The sequence below is a fragment of the Onychomys torridus genome, chromosome 8 (genome assembly GCF_903995425.1).
Source record: "Onychomys torridus chromosome 8, mOncTor1.1, whole genome shotgun sequence".
Classification (NCBI taxonomy): Eukaryota; Metazoa; Chordata; class Mammalia; order Rodentia; family Cricetidae; genus Onychomys; species Onychomys torridus.
The window spans coordinates 24,886,851-24,904,664 of NC_050450.1; the positions used below are offsets into that span (position 1 = coordinate 24,886,851).

Genomic DNA, 17,814 nt, shown 5'->3' on the forward strand with positions numbered 1-17,814 from the left:
TTTTACCACTGGTATTGTGGTCTCTATGGTTTGAGAGATATGGAATCAAAGGCCAGGTCCAACAAGAGGGGAGGCACTGGTTCTTCAATTCCAATACTCATCTTGAGTATCCAGGACTTGAATGTAACAGGAGGTTGGACACTGCTCTAGACATGACAGGGTAGAGATGACCAAGGTGTGTACTGTATAGAAGTACACACACCCGTGCTTAAAGAGCCACACGGAAATAACCAGACAAGGTAGCAAATAGTGTCAGCTCTGCTGGAAAAGCAGAATGTCACACTCTCAGAGAGGGGAGAGAACTAGCAAGAGGGGACCTTCAGAATGGAACTAATCGTCAGGAAGCAGTCACCTAGGGTGAATGGATATGCTGAGCTGAGCAAGCAGTATGAGTTAAGATTTGGAAGTGGGAATGTACCACGTCAGTACTGATTTGGTTTTGAGCAGGAAGAGCACTAACAGAGGAGCAAGTCCATATATGGAAGATTGGTGGTAGAGGGCCCAGCCATTTGTGGGTGGTGCTATCCTTGGCTGGTGGTCCTGGGTTCTATAAGAAAGCAGGCTGAGCAGGCCAGTAAGCAGCCCCCTCCACGGCTTCTGTATCAGCTCCTGTCTCCAGAATCTTGCCCTGTTTGAATTCCTGCCCTGACTTCCATGATGAACAGTGCTGTAGAAGTGTAAGCCAAGTAAACCCTTTCTGCCCCAACTGACCTTTGGGTCATGGTGTTTCATCACAGCAATAGAGAGCCTAACTAAGACACACACAACAACAATAACAACAACAACAAACCAGTCTCAGGAAGAAGACTTCCCTGGGCGAGATCCGAAGAATGTTGATGAGATTTTGCTGTCTCCTCACTGCGTCTCCTGCTTGCTCTCTCTGCTCATCTACTACCCACACTCCTGCCTCCTCTTGTATTTCTTGGCCTTGCACTCTGTTTCTGTAATGGTTTCTTTGGCTCTTCAGCTCAGCTTGAAAGTGTATTTTCTTCTCTAGGTACCCATCTCTACCCTCAGCGGGGTGTTTCTTGAGCCCACATTTCATCTCTCCTGTCCTCACAGGAATGTATACGTGTGCCTAACACTAATACTCAGTAAACATCCTGTGGAGGAGGGGGTCGCAGTTATCTCTGGGTGGAAATGCCGTGTCTCCCCCACCCCACCCCTTCTATGTCGCCCCCCTTATAGTGCATGGCAGAGTTTTGACTCCTAAGAATATTTAGTGGTAGCTGTTGGTGGCCAGGTCACTGATGCCTTTCCCAGCAGGAGCTGTGAGGACACTGATTGCCAACTTGATTGGATTGAGAAGTACCTAAGAGATTAGTGAAGCATGCCTCTCAGTGTGTCATGAAGGTGTTTCCAGAGATGATTAGGTCATGAGGACTCTGACCTAATACTTAATCCATTGATGGATTTAAAAAAAAAAAAAAACCAGCCTAGACTACAGGGAGGTGGTGGCACTGTGGAAGGTGTGGGCTGGTTGGAGCATGTGCTGGAAGCCAACTTGCCCTGACCTCTCCTGTCATGGTTCTGCATGGCTCCCTGTCTGCCATGGTGTGAACTGCCCTACCACATTCTTCCTGCCAAGATAGACTGAGTGCTCCGCAACCTTGAGCCAAGGTCCTTCCTATTAAGTTGGTCTGTCAAGCCTTTTGCTCACATTGATGCGAATTTAGTGGACATAGACATCCAGTGCAAACATGACCTGTGGCTTGAGCATCTTTCACATGGTTAGCTGAGGGCGTTTCAAAAGCACCACCACTCACAGGATGGCTCAGACCCAAATCCTAGGGCTCTCCCCTCCCCCACCACCTCTTTTCCTCTCCCTCTTCCTCTCTTTCCCCCTCTCTCCCTCTCTTCAGTCCTTATACATCACTCCTCAGGTTTAACTGGAAGACATGTCTTCACTGGAACATTTCCACATCCTGTCAGCACTACCAAATCACCACGACCCAAGTCCTGGACCACTGACACAGCCTCTCTATGAATTTTCTTGCCTCCACCCCCACATTCCTACAGTCCATTTTCTACAAGCTAGCCAGAGCCATCTTTAAAAAAGGCCACTCAGATCATACATCAACTACATCCACCCTCTACCTCAACCTCCAGTGGCTGCCCATTGCACACAAAATGCAGTTTTTGCTTGTCTATGTGCAAGCAGTCATTTGTCAGTCTGAAGCACCTGTCCCTTCCTTGCCTCTCTGGGTTCCTGGAAAGATGCTCTTCTGAGCTCACCAGCCCCTGGTCGCACTGAGCTTCTAAGGGCTCCTTCAATTAGCCAGGTTACTGGCTGGAAATAGATCTTTTGCCTAACTTTCCTGTGCCTGGAATGCTTTCCCCTAGGTGTCCTATGGCTGATGTCATCATTCAGGGCCCAGCTCAAACGTTATCAGTAGGAGAGGTTTCTCTGACTGTTTTGTGTTTTCTAACCCTCTTGTTCTCCCTATTCACCACGTTTCCTGTGTCTTGACCTGTCAGATTGTCCTTAAAACATTCATGTCTATTTGAAATTATTTTTTTCACTTTCCACATGCTATAATTGGGAGTTCCCTATTGGATCACAAACACAACATGGGAGCATAGTTTACATTCACCAGATCGTTGTTGATTACTCCCCTCCCCCTCGTTTACTCATTTATATTTTTTCCCCCTCTCTGAATATATCCTCCTCTGACTGAGGATTTGGAACCAGCTTTCCTTGGAAAGGCATTTTTTTTCAAGAGCATTTAGGAGTCTCTGTCTTCCCAACACAGAGGAATCTAGTCTTCAGACTTAGTAGCAAACAATGGCCAGGAGGAATCTTCTAGGATGGTGAGATATGACCGAGTTAGGCCAGATGCCATTTTGCTACACTACATCCTAGTAAGTACAAAAAGACCCAAAGGGTTTACTAGGGGCAGCACCCAGAGGTGCTCAGCAAACCCTTGTGAATGGGGAATTGGGCATTAGTGGTCCTCACATTTTGGTGTGTGTCGGGGGCTGCTTCTGAGCTTTTAAAAAAAATGAAAGACACTTGGTTCCTTTCTGGGTTGGGGACTCTTTTGTTTCTCTTGTTTGTAGTTGAATTGCTGACTATTGTATCAAATATGTGGATGATATATTATAGATAGTCAAAACATTTCCCGCTCTGAGAACCCCAAATTCAGCCATCCTCCACCCAGAGAAACCCATGCGGTTAGAGGGATCTAGAGAGCAGAAGTTCTCTTGTGTGGTCATTTACCGTAACTCCAAGATACTGGTCACATTTCGAGAGGGAAAGATGCGCCGTATGTAGTTGAAGTCACCAACAAAGAGGCTCCCATCGATCCCCACAGCCAGGGCCACAGGGGCCAACAGTTTGTTGCCTTCAGCCAGGCCGTTGCAGCTGGGACAAGAGATGCTCCTGCGGCGACCATTGCCCATGATGCTTGTGATGATGGCAGGCTGCTGGGTCAGGAACTGGTTCTCGCCCGTGCCTTTGTGTAGTATTCCTGGGGGAGGGAGGTGGAGAGGAGAAGTCACATGACCCTGTGGGGAGGATATTTGGACTGACCTACTGAATGGGTGGGAAGTGATAGGGAAAAAAATGGGGGAGCTTTCCCATTTCTTCATGATGCAGAGAGAACAGCAAGAGAGAACAGGCCCACTCCTAAGCTGTGATGTGAGTAGGATACTGTCTGGAGGATGACAGGAAAAGAATGCCGAGGTACAATAAGTCTGATATACTGGGATTGACTTTTAAAAAGGAAAAATGAGAAAAATCTATGAATCCGAGGGATATTTCATTAAAAAAAATGCCCAAGGAAAGGGCTACCACTTAAATGTCAACACTAGAGAGATGAAACCAATGCATCAATTTATCCATGAATGTTTTATTGGGCTGGGGATGGAACCCAGGACTCCATGCATGTTAAGCAAGCACTGCCCACTAAACACCATCCCTAATCCCTAACATACCGCTTTTCACATTGAGGATGTGGTGCTTGTCCAGGGACCAGCCACCAAGGTTGGAAGGGTCCAGCTCAAATCCCTGAAGCAGGGTTGTCCTTTTCTCCCACAGGATGAGACTGGGACAGGTCTCATATTCAAACCCAACAGACACTGTAAGACAAAGGGACAAAGTGGGAGAAAAGAGGTGACTGAGTGCCCCAGAGTTCCTTATCAAGAATGAGAACCGCACATTAGCTGTGATACCTATTCCCCAAACTTCAAGAGGTGGCTGATAGCTTTGTCCCTGGGATTCTGTCCAATGAAATCCAGATTTTGAATTCAAAGTTGAATTTGAATTCAACTTTGAAACTTTACACAGTGATCACAGGAAGACTTCCTTGATGAACTCTTTGACTTTCAAAATAACCCCAGAGACATGGAAGGAGAAGAATCATTTCAAAACCTAATACCAAACAAGTCTCTTAAGATGTAGATGGGGGGATGGGAGACGGTTTCTGTTGGCCTGCTGTTCCTGTCACTCATTAGGAGAAAGGCCTTAGAAAGTAACTAGGCTCCTTGATAAGGAGATTTTGGGGGCAGCAGCTTGTGTAAGGAAAAAGGTTCTTAGCACTGCTCGCCTGCTGGTCTTCAGTGTATGCAGGTTCTATATCTAGAAATTCAACCAACCTCATATAGACTAAAAAGATTTAGGAAAATATACTGCATCTGAACTGAACACACACAAGCATTTTTCTATGTTATCGTTCCCTAAACAATACACATTATAAAACTTATCCAGAGTTGATTTAAAGAATATGGGAGGATGCACACAGGTTATATACATAAAGCTATGCCATCCCATGTGAGGAAGCCGAGCAGCCACAGAGATTGGGATCTAAGGGAGTTGTGGAAACAATCCTCTATGGATACCTGACTGTGTACTCAGAAATTCTAGAAAGCACCAGGAAAGCCTGGCACCCATAGATTGCAGCCTGCTAGTTACAATGGGGGTCAATGAGTGTCAGACCCTAAAATCTTGTTTGTAAAAGTCTTGCATTTGTCACAGAGAAGAGGGAAAGGAGGAGAGAAAGTTACATTAACCCTTGATTACAGCCTTGTGCCTCATGTATTTGTACATGTGGTAAGTGAAATCTCAGTTTCTTAGAGAGATGAGACCAAATGCTGAGGTGCCATACATCTTTAATTGGAAGGCTGCTCTGAAAATCTGAGGCATCGTTATATAGCTGTTCCTAGTACATTAAACTCTTAACTATGTGTGTCACCAAGAGGGATTTTCTGCAGCTTTTGAAAACTCCCGAGATGCACAAATGTCGATATGAATGAAGGATGCATCTTTTTAAAATCTCAAAATGACAACAGACCAAGCCACACAGGCACCCCACGCACGTCAAAGCCTGTCCTTTCAAACTGCCAACCGTAGCCACCTCCGTAGTCAGAGATGGCCCTGTCCACCTGTGGTCTTGATACACTGTTTCTCACTGCAAAGAATCAGGGCTTGTTGGAGATATGGGAACAAGAAATGAACACACTGAGAATAGGCCTCCTAAAGATGCCAGACAGCAAATAAAGAAGGAATCACTATCTACGAGGGTCATGTCAAAGGATTTGGGAGCCAGCTTGAAGAGACTCCTAATGACCACACACAGGACTTTCTGACCATTAACAAGCATAATGACTTCAATGGGTTGAAATATACTAGATATATTTCCGTGTATGAGTTCATAGTGATATTTAAGATAACATTCATTTGGAGGATAAGCCAACTCATTATACTGAAAACCAGTAAATAAGGAAAGAAGCACGTACTTGTCCTTTATTTCTTGTGTGAACCAGAGCTCAAATAGCCAAGTAGTTAATGAGAAGCCACCTCTGCAGGAAAGTATTCCACTCAGTGACAGACTTAAAATATCATTCTGTAATGCTTGGTGACCTCAAACAAATAAAGACTGAGCAACCACACTGCTAAAACCTTAAGAGACATCCAGCCTCACCAGGTTCCTCCTGGTAGAACACCTCCATGCCCTTGGGCTGTCCTGCCCAACCAAACCTGGGCCAGAGGAAGAACTCAAGACCCAACTGTCCCTCTCAGGGGGTAAAACGTTCACCAGTACACAACCAACCAGCAGTTCTGACTAGAGATGCTACGGGCAAACAACCCGTTTCTTCAATGATTGAATTGTAAAGGAACAGGGAGAGAGGTACAGGGAAGGGCAGACAAGACAAAAAAAAAAACCTGTTTTTGCACTTTAAAAATTGATTAGTTGATGTCTGTAAATGAGTATGGGTGTTCATGTTTTGTGCTACAGTGCTCACATGATGGGAGTTAGTTTTTTCCTCCCACCCTGCGGGTTCCAGGGCTTAAACTCAGGTGCCCTTACTCCTGACCCATCTTGCTGGCCCCAATTAAAAATTTCTTTTCACAAAATTGAAGAGAAAACAACCATTATCTGGGTATTGTTTCAAGCAACTGAAGTATTATTATTTTACGATATTAAGGAGACAATCGGAATTTCTTTTTTTTCTTTCCTTCTCTTTTTCTTTGTCTTTCTTTTGAGACAGAGACTTGCCCAATGTTGCTCATGCTAGCCTCAAACTAGTGATCCTTCTGTATCAGATACTTGAGTGCTGGGATTGCAGCTGTGTCCTCCCACAGCTGGCCACTAATGGAAATAAGAAAGAATGGTGGGTTGTTTGTTGATACTCATCAACTGTGGTTTTGTGATAATTATATTGTTGGTATGATTTCCAAGTGTTTTTAGACACCCATGTTGATATATTCCAGATGAAGAGATGTGATTTCTGGAACTTTAGAAAAATATATGATGCAGGGGGATGGATTTGAGTTTGGAGAAACAGAATTCAGCCTAAGCTGATGGCAGGAGCTAGAGAACATGAGAGTGGAACAGCATGTTCTACTTTGTGGTATTGGCTATTGATTAAAGACAGACTAAACCAGCGAGGATACTCTTCAGTAGCCAATGTTTTAGATGAAATGCACTAGCTACTCCAGCGACTCCACTGCTTGAGTTACTGGTGTACTGATTGATGAAGCTGATGACAGGGCACAGCCTGCGTACTTGCAATCTGCTGGTTGGAGTGTCTTTGAAAACTTTACCTGTCCTGGCCCTGAGCTGTACTGTGAAGTTTATGATCAGGTCTACTTGGGCTATCAAGTGGCCACTGAAGGAGAGCATTTGTCATAATGTTCTCTGCACAAAGTGACTGTCTGGTAACCACCGCCACTCCCAGTGAACATTTCTGAGTTTCCCGGCCTCTTACTTTGTTCTTGTTGATCACAGTTCTTGAGAATCACAAGGTGAGGATGGAAGAATACAAGATGCTAGATCCAAATCACCAGTCAGTTTTCTATAAATAGGAAGGAGCTAGGCAGATGCTGACCCACAGCTCAAATTCTCCTAACTGAAGGGCCTTTCTCTGAGGTTCATCATTCCTGAGGGCAAACAGCTCAAAGCCTGGAAACACACAGTGTGGCCCTCAGATTTCCTCAAGCCCCAATTTCTTATTTTCAAGGTATGTATATTCAGTGCCATTGGCAAGTGTGCTTTCTGGATCACAGACCAGGCCCTGCCTGCCCCTTGACATTCATCTGTTTTGACCAGCACATTCTCTTCCAACCATCCTGTCTGTCTGGAGTACCTTTTTCTGATTCTCACATGGTTCCTGTTGGTCATTCAAGTCTTCAATTAAACCCCACTTTAATGAAGAGCATCCCTGATTGTTTATCCATGGCTGCCCCTCCACTCATTTATTTTTAATATATTTATGAATTTAATTTAATTTATTTATGTGCCATTTATCTTTATTTTCTTTATTACTAACACTCAACATGGCTTCATGTTTCCTTATCCAGTCAGTCTTTCTTATCTTGGTTGTCCTGCGCTGGAATGTAATTCCCTCTGGAAGAGAGATCTCCTCTGTCTTCTTGACCATTGTGTCTTTATTTACTAGAAGAGTGCTTAGAATATATAGAAACACAACCAAAGCCATGAATAAAAAACGGTTGAGACCAACACATACCAACCGCGTCGGATAGCCCATATACCCTTTGGCCATAAGCATCAGTCTTGTCCCAGATGAATGTGTAGGCCAGGTTGGGGGAAGCCTGGAATGACTTCTGGAAGAGATGCCCCTCGACAGCAACCATCAAATGAACCCTGATGAGGTTCAAGGGCACCGTGGACTGGGTCATGGTGATCTTCAGCAGTGACTTGTATCCCGCTGTTCTGGAGCTGAGATATCGGAGCTTCACATTGGAACCTGGGAGCTCAATTTCTTCATGAAGAACCTGGAGGGGAAACATGTGGTTGATCTACTACGTCCAACACACCCTGGCAGGCGAGCTGTTTCCCAGCCAGCGCTGTTGTGAGCTGCCGCCCTTGCTGAGGCATCATACCATGAGCCACTTCTCATGGCAGAGAAGAAAAGAAAACCAACTCAAACTTATCCTACACCATGGAGTAAAGGGACTAAGGTTATGATTTTTGGATTAATAATTATTAATGGTCACTGTTGCGTTTCTCTAAAAAAAAAAAAAAAACCCAAAAAACAAAAAAACACACTCCACACTGTTGGCAAAGATGTAAATAAGAACAGCAGGCTTTATTGCTAGCTGCATGCAAGGAGGCCACAAGGGGCTGTAATTATATGAACCTGCAACTTTCACTGACAATCGGTATAAAGCAACAGGGAGGCAGTAATGTAATATGCCCTCTGTCGTAACACTGATGTGGATCATCAAAGCACCTCTTATCATGTATCTCTGTGACTAACAGGAATTAGAAGCAATTTGTGGGGAGGGGGTTGCACAGATGTATGTTGTTTTTATCTTATTAAGAGCTCTTGTGGCTGCCAAAGTCTTGAGCGACTATCTGCAAACATTCAGAATGTCCAGGAGGGATTCAAAGTGTCACCTACAGCACCTGTAAATTCTACATTTTGTTTTTTCCTGTTAATATTAGTTTCTGGGGGAGGCTAGAGAGACGCCTCAGTGGTTAAGAGCACTGGCTGCTCTTCCAGAGGTCCTGAGTTCAATTCCCAGCAACCACATGGTGGCTCACAGCCATCTGTAATGGGATCTGATGCTTTCTTCTGGCATGCAGGTGTACATGCAGATAGAGCACCATATACATAAAATAAATACATATTAGTTTCTGGTACAGTTGGAGAGATGGAGATAATGGGAAAAACATCGGCCAGTCAGGCTTGGTTTGGGTAACATGGAGGTCATTTCCCATGCTCTGGTACCTGTCCTTTACCTGGGTCTCAGGCACAATGGGGTTCGCTGCAGGGGAAGCGCTGAAGAAGGTGGACAGAGGGGAGGAGATGATGATCGGATCAGGCCGGACAAAGCCACTGAGATCACAGCTGGGAATGGAGTTCTCCTCGGTCTTCATCACCAGGGTGTCCATGGCATAGAAGCTGTTCCACGGCAGCCACACTGTGCGCTCCTGGCTCATGAAAGGGGCTCTCTCGAAGTGCAGAGTCAAGGCGGCACCCCCATTGGCAATCAGGTCAAACCTGGAGAGGGGTCAATAGGGTGTTTAAGAAGGGTAGACTCATAGTCAGCCTCCTTTTTAAAAGCCAGGGGAGGGACAGAGCTGGGTGGGTGGATGGGCTAGGTTACAACTTACTAGGTTTTTTTTGTTTTGTTTTGTTTTGTTTTGTTTTTTTGTTTGTTTGTTTTTGTGGCTCGATACCAACCCACTTTGAGCCAATCAGATTCACCCACCATTCACCTATTAAGTGAGAATGAAGGGATGGACCAAGACAGTGTAACAGAGAATGAAATATGTTAATTAGTTCAGGATAGGGGTAAGCTAAAGCCAGCCTACCACTTGTTTTGGGGAACTGATAATTATGTACGATTGGCACACATTTGTTTATGTATCCTCCATGGGTGCATTCGTGCCACAAGGACAGAGCGAGCTGAGTCCTGGCCACAGAAGCCAGGCAGGCAGCAGAGTCTAAGTGATTCACTATCTAGCACTTTGCAGGAAATGCTACGTAATCCTGGAATAGAGCATTCGGCACCAAGGCTGGGAGACATGTTCAGCAGGAGTGTGGGCACAGTCCTAGGAGGTGGGCAGGGTTCACGAGCACATGTTGCCAACCAAACTCTGCCATGCTCTCTAAAACGTAGGCGGTGCTTCTTCAACCACATTTGTGTTTGTACCTCGAGAGCTAGATGGAGATGTGCCACTAAGGTAAAGCTAAAGTGGCGTTTGGAGAGACGCCCCCCCAACTTTAAGCTGCACTTCTCTGGACTCTCAAGTGCATCTGGGCAGTAGTGTTTCTGTCTTGTTCACTCCAGAATCTCTATTGATTATGTCACAGTAACATCCCAGTGAGAGTATACTCAATGTAAATATACGTACCATGTGTTTCACCCTACTTTGGTTCCGAGTCTGGTGATTTTGAGTAGATCTATAACAAACAAATAGGGTACGCAGGAATATGGAGGTGCATATTGGAGCACGCAGAGAACAACTGTTTACCCTGAAGCTAATTTGTTTATGTGTTTGCTGGCTCTTCTTGATGCTGGAGAGAGTTGTGCATTTGATACACACGGAAGTCAAAAGTTTTGAAGCACACCTGCAATCTTGGTAGTTGGCAAGCTGGGGTAGCAGTTACAGGCGAGCCTGGACTACACAGTGAGATTCTGTCTACAACACCACCAATACCAACACCAGTCGGATGAAAACAACACTGTTCCCAGCTGTTCCTGTTGGCATAAAAGAATGAACCCAAAGCTGGGCGCTGGCACATGCCTTTAATCCCAGCACACGGGAGGTGGATCTCTGTGAGTTCGAGGCTAGCCTGGTGCTAGCCTGGTCTACAAAGTGAGTTCCAGAACAGCTTGGAAACCCTGTCTCCTGTCTTGAAAAACCAAAAGAAAAGAAAAGAAAAGAAATCAGCATGAAAGTTTACGGTCCATGCCAGTTTCAGCCATTCAACAGGAGCCTGCCTCAAAAACAAAAACACAAAAAAATAAAAACAACTGAAGGAGCTAGAGGTATAGTTCAGTGGTAGAACACTTGCCTAGCATGTATGAAGTCTGGCAGTTGATCTCCAGTACCATAAGAGCTCACATCTGAAGCAAGCAAGCAAATAAAAGTTCCTCACATAAAAAAGCAAACACTAAGGAAGAATGCTGATTTCAAGCCAGGCATGGTGGTACATGTACGTGATTAATCCTAACCCTAACCTAATCATCACAAATTTGAGACCAGCCTGGGTTGTAGATTAGGAGCATCAAACAAAATGAAATAAAACAAAATGAAATAAAACAAAACAAAAAAACCAAAAAATCCCCCCCCCAAAAAAAAATACCCACTCATCTCTGAGGGTAAAAAGGGCCCTAGGCCTTCTGCCCCAGGCACACTTGCTATGCTGGTGTTTCCAGAGCATTTGGAATGCATGTGTGAGACACTGAACAGCTATTGAATGCAGATGGCCTCACACTGGTAACGTTTGACTTCCTACTTTGCAATTTTTCAATGGCACGAAATCAGGACACTTTCAGTGGCTTTGCATTGTGATCATTTCCTGGACAGCGCCAACACTCTCTTGCAGTTCAAGGTAGCATCAGTGAGCTCCAATTCCCAGCAGGCCATGCCACTGCCAGGGTCATGCTCCTGAGTCCTGTGTTGCTCAGCTTGGGAGTATCCCACGGTGGGTTTTTTAGGATGGTGAAGGCCATGTTCACTGAGGGCGTGAGAGTTACTGGACTCCTAGAGCTTCAGTGTAGGGACCATGAGGGCGGGCAGCTGTGAGTTGCTAATTTTTCTTTTTAAACTGGCTTCATGAATACCTTAAAACATTGAAAAGGAGGCTAGAATCTTTATCAGAGAGACAGAAGAATCAGTTCTTTTGCCATGAAGCAGCCAGGATTTTCCAGAGTTGATTTTTACAGAAAAAAACTTGCATCAGATTTACAGTAACAGTTTCTATCTCTCTTTGGAAGAGAACATGGGGTGTATGTGTGTGTGTGTGTGTGTGTGTGTGTGTGTGTGTGTGTGTGTGGTGTTCAATTCAGAGTGGGTGTTTCCCCCTTTCAGTGGACGCCTTTTCTTTCTTTCTTTTTTTTTTTTTTTCTTTAACTTTTGACTTTATGCCCGATGGATTAAGGAAGCCACGGAGCTTTCATCTTGGTGGGGACTGAGCGGGTGTGTGTTCCCAATCAGAAGATAATAGGGGAAGGTCTCCTCCTTCACACAGCAGGGTGACTGCTAAATGTACTTAATTAGACTTCTCTGATTACAGCCCACCCCCTCAAAACTGTATCGAAAATAACACAACTCTTAAAGCCGCAGATGAAAGCAGAGGGGAGCGCCGCAGGACACTGTGTCCTGTGGATTCCTGTCACCCTGCACTGCCTTTGATTTAAAATAGGAGTCAGCTTCTAAAAGCTACCTTCCTTCCTTTCTCTAGAATACTATCCACCCCTGGGTACACAAGGAGCGGCAGTTACCTGCCATGGAAACAGGAGGGTGGTGGCTGTCAGCCACCTTGGAGCACTGGCTTTTCTGTTTGTTTTCTGGTTAGTTTGTCATACCCACAGTTATGGCATGGCTTTGGGAGGCTCCTCCCTAGAGATCTGGGCAGGTGGCCATTCCAGTGTACTAGAAGAAACTACTTGGTTCGACGCCAACAATACTATCGATCTTTTTGCATGCACACTTGTTTCTGGGTAGGTACAGTTCCCACAGAGCTACTTACGTGCCATCCTGGCGAGTAATGGTGTAGCCATATTTGGGGTATTTGACAAAAGACACATTCACACCAACCAAGGGAGTCCCATCCGTGGTTACTACTTGGCCTCGGATCAGAGAAACCAGGCTGAGGGAAAAAGAAACATGGGTGCATGAGGCACATGCAGAGAAACAGAGACAAGAGGCTCACCGTAGTCCTTTTCCTGGCTCTGGCTGCTCCCTTATCTTTGCCTGGTACCTAGACTGGGAGGAGAACTTCCACATGAAGTGCTAGCTGCACACAGCCATACCTCAGAGAGGGGTGGGGGCAAAGGGGATATCTCAGTGCAAGAACACAGACACTCTGGGCTGCAATCCCCGGTAGTGATGCTCGGTCCCCGGCTGGGCAGTGGAGTCTCCTGGGCACATTCCCTTAGCCTTGGCCTTGCTCCATTGCTTGATGTCATTTGGCTCTGTTCTGGCTTGAGCTTCAGACTGCTCCTCATCACTCACGTGTGAGCCTTGGCCTGGCACAGAGAGTATTATGCCTGGATGAGAGCTTCCCCATCTGGCTGCTCATTTCCTAATTTGGCTTTGGAGCAAGGCCATGCTACTCTTCTCTTAGAGGCTGGGATGTCAGGGAGTGCAGAAGAACACAGAGGTTTACTATAAGGCCCCCATCATGGACACCATAGTTTGCTACCCCCAAAGAGCAAAATTTCTTACAATTTACAAGAACTTTAGGAAAAGAGAATATTATAGATTTTGTGGGGTGCAGTGGGGTGGGGAATATTTTGGAATCTGTATTGAATACAACTACAAATTTTCCAACTACAAATTTTCCTCCTGTCAAAATCCTGTTGTCTCAGGAGAAGAGTGGCTGAAACTCCCTCTCTCTCTCTCTCTCTGTCTCTCTGTCTCTGTCTCTGTCTCTGTCTCTCTGTCTCTCTGTCTCTGTCTCTCTGTCTCTGTCTGTCTCTCTGTCTCTGTCTCTCTGTCTCTGTCTCTCTCTCTCTATGTCTCTCTGTCTCTGTCTCTCTGTCTCTGTCTCTCTCTCTGTCTCTCTGTCTCTCTCTGTCTCTCTCTCTCTGTGTCTCTCTGTCTCTGTCTCTCTCTGTGTCTCTGTGTCTCTGTGTCTCTGTGTCTCTCTCTCTGTCTCTCTGTCTCTGTCTCTCTGTCTCTCTGTCTCTCTGTCTCTCTCTGTCTCTGTCTCTCTGTCTCTCTGTCTCTGTCTCTCTGTCTCTGTCTCTGTCTCTCTGTCTCTCTGTCTCTCTCTCTGTCTCTCTGTCTCTCTCTCTCTGTCTCTCTGTCTCTCTGTCTCTCTCTGTCTCTCTCTCTCTCTCTGTCTCTGTCTCTCTCTCTCTCTTGCTCTAGCTTGGGTTATATAATACACTTCTCTCTCTAGACAACAGTAATTAGAATTTTCTCCAGAATCACAGTTTCCAGATATCCAGGAAATCCTATAAAGCTAAGAGTAGTTACAACACGGGTTGACTTTCTTTTCTGAGATACTTAGGACCAGTCGTACCTGTGTTTTCCTATTTTGGAATATCTGCATACCCATAATGAGCTATCTTGGGGATAAGACACAAGTCTAAACATTCAATTCATGTATGTTTCATATACATCTTATAAAACTACCCTAAAGGTAAAGTGTCATGCTGCTATGTGATAAGTGTTGGATTTTAGAGTATTTGGGATTTTTTTTCCACATTGGCAATTCTCAACCTTTGCTGTAAGCAAATACCAAAGCAGGAGAAATGCATGTTTCCTTTCCCAGAATTCTCTTGTCTTCATGAAGAAGCAGGACCATCAGAAGTTCCATGTTTGCACTAAGCTCCTAGCTGACTATACTTTTTCAGCTGTCCCACTGGCCTTGGAGGCAGGGGGTGATTTGTTGAAAACAGGCAGCTCTCGAGCCTTCTAGGTTCTTTGCCAGACTCTTGTCCCAGAGTTTTGGAACACAGTTTCCTTTGCAATCCCAGGTCCTGACAACTGGAGGGAATGCTGTCTCCAAGCATCTCTTTCTATTAGCAATAACCCCTACTGTTCGGCTCCAACCCTCTGATGATCTGGGGGTGTTCAGACCATTCCACTGACAGCTCTAATTGTCTGCCACTGGCTGCCTAAGACATGAGTCCCACCTTTAGCTGGTTCTAACCACAGTGCTAGAGTCTTTTGAAAGCAGAAAACTAATTTATGAAAAATAATCCTTTCGTTCAATTCCATTTTCTTAGCTCCTGCTAAGACTCCTTTCAGACTTCACTGGACACTATTTTAAAATCAAGGGTGTATGTTGATGATCACAAGGTGCACAGCACTCGTGATGTGGAAACAAAATTGTGTGTATGCCCCACTACAGGTTTTTCTTTCGTCTGTCCCCCTACAACTGCTAATTCCTTTAACTCCACCCTACAGTATAAGGCTTGGTGGAATACTACAAGGAAAGAACGGGGCTTGACTACCCATGGTTTCTCCTGGTCTGTTTTTCCATTTCTCCATTGTGGCTGGCTTCCTGGCGTTTCCAGGCAGCCAACTTGCAGAAAAGACTCAGTGAAGACATGCTATCGGTGCCTTTCTATTTATGATTATCGATGTGTAACAATTATCACATTATCTAGATAGTGAGGTCTGCTCCATAAATTATAGTGGTGGAGCCGAAGCATCTTAGTTATTTTTGTCTACCATTCTCTAGGAGACCGCCTTCGTAGAAGTCTTGAATTAAGTTTTTCTTTATTCCAAACTCTGTCCTTCATTATCTGTCAGATGATAGTGTGCTGAGCTTCACATGCTTACTGAACTCCACCCCGGGTCTTGGAGAACTGTTTTGTCCTTCTGAATTATGTATCCACACAGAGATATTAGAGAGTGCAGCCTTATCAAGCTCCCAAACAGCCTCCTCTAAAGTGACTTCCCGTCACTCAGGTCTGTGCGCTGTTTCAGACTACCACATGTTTTTGGAATCTCTGATGACTCCAACATATTTTGGCCCTCCTTCAGGATGCCTCCCAGAATTGATATCTCATGGTGGGAATGTTAAGATGGTATCAGAAGTGGAAGAAAAAAAAACATAAGAGAGTATCAGTGTCTGGCTGAGGATAGACACTGAAATGCTAAGCAGGAAGAGCATGGGAAGACTGAGGTGATTAGCATTGTTTACAGCACAAGCAAGTTGCATGGACCTTACTGAAATGCTTTAGTGGAGTGCAAGTCAGTCACAAGTCTTCATGAGAACTGTGTTCATAATGGAAAGGGGGCACTCACAGGCACTGTGCCAGAGCTAAGATTTAACAGGGAGGAAACACCTTTCATTTTGGCCGGAGATTTGTGCCTCACTCTCTCTCCCTTTTTTTTTCTTTTCTCTCTCTCTTCTTTTCTTTTCCTTTTTTTGGTGGGGGTAGCATTTCCTATGTATGTAATCCTGGCTACCATGGAACTCACTCTGTAGACCAGGCTGGCCTTGAACTCACAGAGATCTTCCTGCCTCTGCCTCCCGAGTGTTGGCCTGTGCCAACATGCCCAGCCTGCCTGCCTTACTTCTTTCTTTTCTTTTCTTTCTTTCCCTCTTTTTTGAGGCATTCCTCTCTTAAAATGAATAGTAACATTACTACATGTTGTATAATAATATCATGCTAATTTTGCTAATCAGGAAGATGAAATTAGGGGGAAACAGAAGACTGGGATTATGATCTCTTCTATATTATCATTTATTTTTCTGATTTCTGTTTAGTAAAATCAGGACCTAAGGTGACCCTGTGAAGAACTCTCATATTCAAATGAATTGCCAAAGGCATCATGTCACAGTGCATCTCTGTAATCCCAACACTTGGGCAGCAGAGACAGGAGGATTGCTGTGAGTTCATGGCTAGTCTGGGCTGCAGTCATGGGCTTCCTTCCTTCTGGTCCAGTCAGGGTTATAGAGTGAGAATCTGTCTTGAATAACCACAGATAAATACATAAATGAGCAGAGTTGCTAATAACTGGGGTTATGTAGATTTGCAGAAGGCTTCTGTGAGGCTACAGAACTGACTGTGCCTCTATCCAGCCTTCTCCATCCCAACCTTCTAGGCTCTCAAAGGAGGGATAGGGACTTGGTACTACCCAGATGATGCCTTCTCCCTAAAGTCTAGTGAGGTGACTTCTAATAGAATCACTTATGAAATTAGGGCTCTGATCTGTGCTCAAAAAGGAAGTGGTGTGAACACTTTATTTCCATGGGTACTTTTGAGTCTAGCTGAGTGAGGACAGAGGCTGGGAGAGCAAGGGGAGGTGGAGGGTATTACAGTTAGAGAGGGGAAACATATACTGTGCTCTAGTACACAGTTGGGTCGGGTGGCAGTGGTGGACCAAAACACAAGGCATATCTCAAAGGGTTAAACAGATTTTAAATGTTTCAGTACAAACAATGATAAATATTTAAGATGACAGTTATTCCAGTTTCCCTGTTCTGATCATTAAGCAATGTGTGCACTTACCAAAACACCACTTGGTACTGCATAACTATGCACCATTATTATGTGCCAATAAAAAATAAAATAAGGGTTGGCTGAAGAAGCTCAGCAGGTAAAGGTGCTCACTAAGCCAGGCTACCTGAGTTTGATCCCAAGGACCCTCTGTTGGAGGGAAAGAATCATCTCCCATAGGGTTGTCTGCTGACCACCACATGTGTGCTGTGGCACTCCCCAATGTAAATACAAATATCAGACAAATTCTAAAACTATAAAAAACTAAATGGAAAAGGAAGGCAAAACAAACAACAACAGACCCAAAAAGAGTTAGAAGGAAGACAACAGGTTGGGGGTATTAGTAAGGGACATCATTGTCTTGCTCATGCTCCTAAAATCTCTGGGTGAAGGAGGAACCAATCAGTAGTTGGTATTTTTTTCATGTGCAAGAGCAGAGAGATGGGGTAGAGTGTCCCCCAAAAGACTATGCCAACCTTCGTCACAGTAGCATGTGCCTGGACATCTGGATTGGCCAGGGAGTCAATCACGTGTGCCAGCTAAGGCCCCAGTTCCTCTGGCCCCCTTGTTTCTTTCCCTCACAATCGTCACAGTGTCTAGAAGACAGAAGGGTGTGGAGTGACCTCCGGTGTGAATAGATGGTCAAGTTGACTACAAAAGAAATTCAAAATCTGACTCCCAAATAGTCACAGATTCCAGATTCCCAACTG

At 44.9% G+C, this 17,814-nt stretch overlaps 1 protein-coding gene across 13 annotated transcripts in view; it reads right to left on the minus strand.

Moving 5' to 3' along the window:
• The window catches only part of Tenm2 (teneurin transmembrane protein 2), a 1,224,381-nt gene that overhangs the window by 53,139 nt on the left and 1,153,428 nt on the right, over positions 1 to 17,814 (minus strand). For all 13 annotated transcript variants that reach the window (XM_036195999.1, XM_036196007.1, XM_036196006.1 and 10 more), the window contains 5 exons: positions 12,670 to 12,789; positions 9,207 to 9,468; positions 7,969 to 8,236; positions 3,937 to 4,080; positions 3,221 to 3,470 (listed from right to left, as the gene is read on the minus strand). In XM_036195999.1, coding sequence (XP_036051892.1) covers positions 3,221 to 3,470; positions 3,937 to 4,080; positions 7,969 to 8,236; positions 9,207 to 9,468; positions 12,670 to 12,789 — 1,044 coding nt within the window. The remainder of the gene's footprint in view (positions 1 to 3,220; positions 3,471 to 3,936; positions 4,081 to 7,968; positions 8,237 to 9,206; positions 9,469 to 12,669; positions 12,790 to 17,814) is intronic.